This window comes from Caloenas nicobarica, chromosome 6 (genome assembly GCF_036013445.1).
Source record: "Caloenas nicobarica isolate bCalNic1 chromosome 6, bCalNic1.hap1, whole genome shotgun sequence".
Classification (NCBI taxonomy): Eukaryota; Metazoa; Chordata; class Aves; order Columbiformes; family Columbidae; genus Caloenas; species Caloenas nicobarica.
In genome coordinates this window covers 18,631,539-18,639,380 of record NC_088250.1, presented here as the reverse complement: position 1 = coordinate 18,639,380, position 7,842 = coordinate 18,631,539, and the positions used below count along the sequence as shown (strand labels likewise).

Below are 7,842 nucleotides of genomic sequence, written 5' to 3'. Positions count from 1 at the left end.
CCTGCTCCTTCTCTGGTGTCCTTTGCTCCCTCCGTGGCGACCCTGGTCCTTCTCTGCTGTCCTCTGCTCCTTCCTTGATGTCCCCCAGTCCTTCCCTCGTGTCCCTCCGTCCCTCCCCGGTGCCCCTCGCTTCTTGTCCGCTGTCCCCCGCTCCGGCCCCGCTTCCCCCAGGCCCACCGGCCCAGCCGAGGCTCGGGGTGCCAGCGTGTGGAGCGTGCCGGGACCCGCCGGGCCGGTCCCATCAGGAGCCCCTCACTGAAGGTCTCTTTTGTGTCCCCACTGTCGCCCTCCCCAGGTGGCTGCGAGTGGCCCGGGCCGACGACGTGAGGCGCGGGGACCCAGTCAATGTTATTTGACCGGGGGCCGCGGGCCTCGGCGATAGCAGAGCGGAGGATGCAGAAAGCCGCCTACTACGACAACGCGGGGCTCTTCGGGGGCTACACCTACAGCAAGGCCGACGCCTATCCCTACGGCGCGGCCCACCAGCCCTACGGTCAGGCCGGCCTGGACGGCGAGTACCCCGGCTCCGCCTGCTCCGTCCAGGGCTCGGCGCCCGGCCGCGCCCCGGCGCACAAGGGCAGCGAGCTGAGCGGCAGCTGCATGCGGACGGCCGGTGGTGGCCCTGGGGGTAGCCAGCCCCCGGGCGTCGGCGAGCAGCAGCCCCCGGCGCTGCCGCCCTCCTCCCCGCCCAACCACCCTCCCAGCGCGCCCCCTCCGAAAAAAGCCAAGGGGGGGCCCAACTCCTCGGGCTCGGCCAACGCCACCCTCAGCAAGCAGATATTCCCCTGGATGAAGGAGTCCCGGCAGAACTCCAAGCAGAAAAGCACCTGCGCCCCCTCAGGTAGCCCGACATCCCCGTGCCGGCCCACTGCCCGCTCGGGGAGCTGGGCTGAGCCCCTTGGGCTGAACCTTAGGCTGAGTCCTCCGCTCCCAGTCCTACCGGGCACTGCAGGTGGGGCAGGCTGGGAGCTCCCGCCCTGCTCCCCCTGCCAACCCAGCGGCGGCAGGCGCGGCCCTGGCTGGTCCCGCCAGCGCCTGGACGGGCGGCCGCTGGGGGCTCCTGGTGGGACGCAGCTGCAGGGGGGTGTGTATGCCGGGCAGAGAGGGGTGGGACGCCACCTCCGGGTCCCCTTCGCCCCGGGTTCACAGGCGCCGGCAGAGCAAGAGGGGGCGGCGGGGCTCCGGGGGGCCTTGGGGCGGCTTTCGGGAGGGACCAACAGCTCTTTGTGCCTCTTCCCCGCAGGAGAGAGCTGCGAAGACAAGAGCCCCCCCGGGCCGGCCTCCAAGCGGGTGCGCACAGCCTATACCAGCGCGCAGCTGGTGGAGCTGGAGAAGGAGTTTCACTTCAACCGCTACCTGTGCCGGCCGCGCCGGGTGGAGATGGCCAACCTGCTCAATCTGACCGAGCGGCAGATCAAGATCTGGTTCCAGAACCGCCGGATGAAGTACAAAAAGGACCAGAAAGCCAAAGGCATCATGCACTCCCCCGTCGGACAGTCCCCGGACCGCAGCCCCCCCCTGAGTGGCCCAAACCACGTCGGCTACTCCAGCCAGCTCCCCAGCGTCAACAGCCTCAGCTACGACGCGCCCTCGCCCACCTCCTTCGCCAAATCCCAGCAGAGTATGTACGGGCTGGCCGCCTACACGGCGCCGCTCAGCAGCTGCCTGCCGCAGCAGAAGCGCTACGCGGGCGCGGAGTACGACCCCCACCCCATGCAGAGCGGCGGCGGCGGCTTCGCCAACCCCAGTCTGCAGGGCAGCCCCGTCTACGTGGGGGGCAACTTCGTGGACTCGATGCCGGCCTCGGGCCCCATGTTCAACCTGGGGCACCTGCAGCATCCGTCCTCCGCCAGCGTGGACTACAGCTGCGCCGCCCAGATCCCCGGCGGCCACCACCACGGACCTTGCGACCCCCACCCCACCTACACGGACCTCTCCTCTCACCACACCTCTCAGGGACGGATGCAGGAGGCGCCCAAGCTCACGCATCTGTAGCGGGGCGGCGGCCGGCGGGGCCCGCTCCCCTCTCCATTACCTCACTTTTCTGGCGGGACAGTGCTACTTTGCTCTCGAGTGCCAACAGTATTAGTGGATTTGTTTCCCCTAGCAGCTCCCTTCTCTCTTCCGCAGCCCCGAGTAGGTCCGTGAGCAGGAGCCTTTCTCTTAGAGCTGTGTTAAGCATGACAGTGCAATATACTGCAAACCGAGGGACTGATAAGCTGGTAATGATGTACTTGAAGGTAAGTCTTAGAGATGCCGTAGTGTTAGCAGCGCGTCATGCTGAGGTGTTTTAGACCAGTCGTGAGCGGTGGGAACTCGCCCGCGCGTAAGCTTATTTCAGAGAAGTTAATTTATGGATTCTTCCGTAACGCAAGGATCGCATCGGACTAAATGATATGTATTTATTATTTTAAGCGAGACATTTTTGTATCACTGATTATTTATCCTCGTCTTAATGTATTTATGTGGGTATTTGTAGAGTTTCTTCACCAGTACTTTGGGAGAGCGATTCAGATCCGTGGTGACTTACATTTCACCTATTTAGTATATTCGGTCTGAGCTAGTTGAGAGAGTAGTCTTGAACAATTGTAACAGTGGCTGGTGTTTGTAGTTTATGTAAGGATTAATTAAGACTGCAAGTCGTTAGTCATTAATAGGGTAAAACAAACAGTGGCATCACACAAAAACCCGTTACACTTTAAAAAATATGGGAAGTATTTTAAAAGTATTTATTTCTATCCGGCTGCCCCGACTCGAGCGCCTCGGTGGCTTTGCTGGCAGCTGGCTCGACCGAGTGAAGCCATCCTCGGTTGGAAGTGCAGCCACTTTGAGGAGGCGATCTACAAAACGGGGCACTTGGCCATCTTGTTTCAGATCAAATCCTGCATACAAAACGCTCGATGAGGTTAACATTTATTTATTGTCTGGGTATCTGTCACACATATTGTTATTTCAGTGGACTATATTTTTTTGTTTGTTTGTTTTAAGTACATCCTGGCTATCTGAAATAGGAAAGAAATTAGATGCTTAGAACGCAAAAAATTAGAAACCCTCTGATAGTGCTGATTTCATTAGGGTCTCCATAGCAATCCGCGCAGCAGCTGCCGCCTCTTTTGTTATTTATACTGTTGTCTTTATACTAACCATAAATCAATTTTTTAGACATCTTTGGAAGCCAGAGCTTTTCCTCTTGTTTTTCATAAAAATAAACTTTGAAAGAAAATTGACAATCAGCTACAGCCAGCCGAAGGGGAGCCGCCGGGGTGGGGTGCGGGCAGCGGCTTTGTGGTGCCGCCGCCCTGCCCAAGCATCCAGAGGGACACCGCCGCCTCCCTCTGCCACGAACGGGGCAGATAACACGGGGAGGATTGATTAAAAAAAAAAAAAAAGAGGGAGAAAATAGAATAGAAAAAAATTTAAAAAGGAACGATGCTCTGAACCCTCGTGTTTCCTCCTCTCTAGTTACACGGCTGTGTTGAATCCCTCCCTGGATTTATAGAGATACTTCTTTTGTAAACGTTGTCATTAAAGTCTCTTCCTGATGGTACATGTCGCTCCGAGAAGCCTATTCTTACCTTTTTCTGAAAGTGTCGAGTTAAAGATTAATCCGAACTTCTGTATTCCTCACTAAACCGACTGACGCGCCACTTCCCAGTTTGACAAACACTGCAGCTCTTACTCTATCCTCTACTGACAGGACCTGGCACTCCTATTGTGAGAAATATTTTAACTCCTCCAATTCTGGTCAACACAGACAAGTTTAATTTCTTTCTTTTCTGTTTCTTTTCTTCCTTCTCCCTGCTTTCTTCCTCACCTTCTCGTATTTGTGTTTGGCTGGACAGTAATGATTCAAAATATTAGTTAGGGTTTTATTTCCCCCCCCGTGCGATTTTACAATGTCGCGCCCTGTTGAGAAGTGTATCTTTTATTAAATTTGACTTTTACCCAAACAAATTTGGATATATGTGTTGTAGATCTGTAAACAAAACAGCACAGAATAAACTGCTTTGTTTGGAGACGTATTTTAACCATTTTGAGCCCTAAAATTATTTTCTATGGATTTTTTCGCTAAAGATTGTTTCTTAAAAGTTCCATCCAGGAATAAACAGAACATGCAAACAACATAAAAGTAGGGCTGAACATTACTTGGGAATATTCTATAACATTCCATTAAATATATATATATGTATATGTTTGTATCTGCAAAACCTTCTGTAATCAATGTATCCATGACTGAAATTGTCCATGTAGATTTTTTTGTGTGTTCTTGAAAACACAATGTACCTGTTCTATCTGCAAAATGGCAAGGCATCACCATTTCTGCACGGCCATTCCTGGTGTAACCCAATGTACTTTTCCCAAGTGTTTCCCACCTTTATTCTCTGTAGGCTGTTCTTCAAACAGTGTCTGCTCTGACTTACATTACTAGTCCTTCATTAATTCTGTTAAGAAAAGGCCATTTAGAGATAGCCCTCCCCAGTTCTCAGGAAGAAAGGGGTTTCAGAGGAACCCTGACCACAAACATGGTGTTACTGAGGCACACTGCCCTGAACTATTTTCATATTGCAGAAGGACGGGGTTTGCAGACTTGGCTTCCAGTGGGGGAGGAGGAGGAGCATGTGTGAGGGGGAATCTTGTAAATAAATTCACTTTCTTCTCTGTGACTCTGGCAGAGGTGTCTCGTTTGTAATGTCATAGAAGTCCATGATGATAACCTAATTATTAGAAGTAATGTTACTTTAGCGAGATCACTGTCATTTTTACAATGTTTGTACAAGCATCAGCAATCTAGAGGAGAGAGACACTTTGGCACAAGCCAGACTTTTTCTTGGCCCATCATTTAAAATCCATAAATTATAAACAACCCTCTTTCACACTCAATAGGAACTCAGCTCCTTTGCAACAGCATCTGATATGCTGAACTCTGGTCACCCATTTAAAACACAACTTGGCAGCCAAGGCCAGGCCTGGGGCTGATCCCAGCCTTGCCTTTCTTTGAAAATAGGAGCCATAGCATCCCTTCCTCTCCTTCCCCCCTCTCTCCATCTGCTCCAGACCCATAACAGAGTCATTGAGCTACAGCCTCTAAATGTCAGCAGCACTGCAGCAGTGTTTGGGATATGGAGCTGCCAACAGCAGCAGTTAAGGGGCATTCGGGGTGCACTGAGCTTTAGTGAGGCCATGCAGGTTCTTCTGTCCAGATCAGTGGGATTTGGGTCTCCCCTTATTGGTTTGGCCCTTACAGTAACCCACCACTTAATGGGACTGTAGAAGTCTCCCCTCTGTAAAGGGAGACTAGGCTTTGTGTTAGCTCTGTGCAGTCGGTGCAGGGCTGAGCTGCCCCTTTGCACCATTTTTGTTTTGAGGGGAGCCTTGTTCTTGTCTCTCTGTCTGGTGAGCAGCACCAGGGCAGGGGGACCTAGGCAGGCACTGCCAGGGGTTCCCAGGGGAGGGATGCCACTGTCTTGCAGGTGCTACTTGTGCAAGGCTGGGGAAACAAAGCCAAATAACTCCTGGGAAGAGCCCTGCAGGCTCCCAGCCCTGGTCCCTGGGCAGGCTGGGACGGGAACCCAGGGCACCCCACATGACTGTCACCATGGGACCACCACCTGGGTCACCCAGGGCTGCAGGTGACCTTGTCCATGGGTGAAGAGAAGGCAGCTGGCTGCACAACCAGGAGGTAAGGACAAGTGGGGGGAGGCTGCCTAAGAAAAAAGGAGCTCATCAACATCAACTGGAAGCTCACTGACTTTCTTGGGGACCAGCTGGGTCACCGGAGCTCCATGGCAAGGAGTCCAAAGGCAGGACCCCACTGGGGTCTCTGAAGCCCTACAGGCCCATGGGAATCCCTGCAAAGCAGCCTGCAGGGAGGTCCAGGCACAGGAAGGACTACTCAGCTAGGCAAAAAAGAGGCTAAAGGGAATGGGACTTCTGGGCTACCACTGGGAGGGTTCCTCACTGACAGCTGTTGGCTGAGGAGGGAGGGAAGGAGCTGCAAGTTGCGATGCCATCCTTCTGTGTGCCAGCCTGCCGTGTGTGCCCAGCGGCTGCACACAACGGCAGGCTGGCGAAGGCGCAGTGTGCTGTGTGGCCAAGAGGCCCAGGCGTCCAGCACCGCTGCTGCAGACGTGCCTGGGGACAAAAACTGGAGCCAAACGGGCAGCACGAAGGGGCTGGTGCTGCTGGGGTAGTTACGGCTGCAGTGGCAGGCTGGGCACCACATATATATTGATGAACCAACTACTTCTGTTTTTAAAAGGCATGAGATGGGCTGGACCAGAGCTCAGTTGGCCGCAGCCACTTTCCAGGGACTGAGCAGCAGGTTAATCCCTAAACAGGCAATGGCTCTCTATTCCCATGTGAGCAGCGGCAGTGGGTATACCATGGTCCTCACTGGGAGTGGAGCTGGCAGGGGAGGGAGGGGGCTGGCTCTATTAAGGGTCATCAATCAAACGATGTGCACTTTTCACTTGACAGTTGTTCCTCCTACTTCAGCTTGGGCCTGAGCCAGCTGGAACTCCACCAGAAACCCCAGCCAGCAGAGGCAGAGTCCAGTCCTGGAGCCTGAGAGTCATGGACTAACGTGGCTTTCAGCTGGCAGGATGGGACCGAGCCCCTGTGGTCAGAAAGGGTGAGATCCAAACCAGGATGCTGTAGGCAGCAAGGTGCCTGTGCCTGCACATCCCCAGGCCTCTTCAGATGCTGCTCAGGACGAGAGGTGGGCCTTTGTCTCCACCTCCAGAGCCCAGGCTCCTGGAGCTCCCTGAACTGCTCTGGGATGAACCTCAGAAAGGCTCAGCTGCAATGACCATAAGCACAAAGCTGAAGGAAATTAGCACAGGATCTGTACTAGGCAGGATGGAGGTCTTCTGGGTAAAAATACTCGTGAATGTTCAATTTGAACATGGGTTAATTTTTTCTTTATTTGCTGATGTGCGGTTTTGCTTGCAACAGCAGAAGTTTTGGGAGGGGGTAAACAACCCCATGCTGAGTGCGGTGTGTAGATTCGATCTTTCCTTGAATTAACCTGGGCCACCTTTTAGGATCTTGGAGAGCAAGAAGGGCTAGACAAGGCAGAAATCTTGTCTGCAAACCCTTCAACATCTCTGTTTTTGCACACAGCAGTATGGCTTACCTCGACACCTCTGGGTTACCAATATGTGTAATTTTTTTCTTCCTATCAAATTCACAGCCACAGGACAGGAAACAGGGCATTACATGGCACAGGGGTTTGTATGGAATCACTCTTCAAGGGAAACCCTTACAGAAGAAGGGAGAGACTTTCCTCTTCTCTGTGTTCATGCAGAGGATCTCTGTAGTTATCTCACATAGTGAGAGTGCAGAGATCCCTGTCCCAGGCCCGGTTAAACTACCCCAGTGGTCAGTCATGAAAGGGAAGCTCGTGGCAGGGAAATATTGATGGCAGAGGGAAATTTACACCTTCCTCAGGAAGAGCATGAAGTGCCCTGCCTGCCTGGTAGGGCTGTGCTTATGCTGGAGCTGGGCCTGGCTCTCCCAGAGTGGCAGGATGGTTCCCCTTCTCTGCCCTAGTGTCTCTGTACATCCCTGGTTTTACTCACACTCCACAAAATAAAGTCCTCAGATATTGTCCTTCTTCTTCTCTGATACCCTTCCTCTCAGGAGCCTTTGATGGTTTGCCTGTGTTAACAGGGCTGCTGGCTATGTCCCCTGTATTTGTCTACCTCTTTTTGGGACACCCACCCACACTCTAGCTGTCTCCACACCAGGTATGTATGTCCCCATGTACTGCTGAGAACCAGCTCTCCCTGGCTGGCAGTGTCATGGCAGCAGAGGAGGAAGGACAATGTCATGCTTGAACCA

General features: G+C 53.5%; 1 protein-coding gene across 2 annotated transcripts; it reads left to right on the top strand.

Moving 5' to 3' along the window:
- Positions 1–345: 345 nt before the first annotated feature.
- Positions 346–2,252, top strand: HOXD3 (homeobox D3). Of its 2 annotated transcripts, none has more exons than XM_065637335.1 (2): positions 346–841; positions 1,244–2,252. In XM_065637335.1, exons 1-2 carry the CDS (start codon positions 346–348, stop codon positions 1,993–1,995), a joined length of 1,248 nt encoding a protein of 415 aa, XP_065493407.1. In that variant the 3' UTR covers positions 1,996–2,252. The 2 variants fall into 2 exon arrangements, with proteins under 2 accessions (XP_065493407.1, XP_065493408.1); XM_065637336.1 differs by having other exon boundaries at positions 346–857; positions 1,251–2,252.
- Positions 2,253–7,842: the final 5,590 nt, after the last annotated feature.

Excerpts from the sequence above, each read along its gene's own strand:
- HOXD3 (XM_065637336.1), top strand. The coding sequence starts at position 346 with ATGTTATTTGACCGGGGGCCGCGGGCCTCGGCGATAGCAGAGCGGAGG. Across the intron at positions 858-1,250 it reads TCAGGTAGCCCGACATCCCC|CTGCGAAGACAAGAGCCCCC; the intron begins GTGCCGGCCCAC and ends CGCAGGAGAGAG.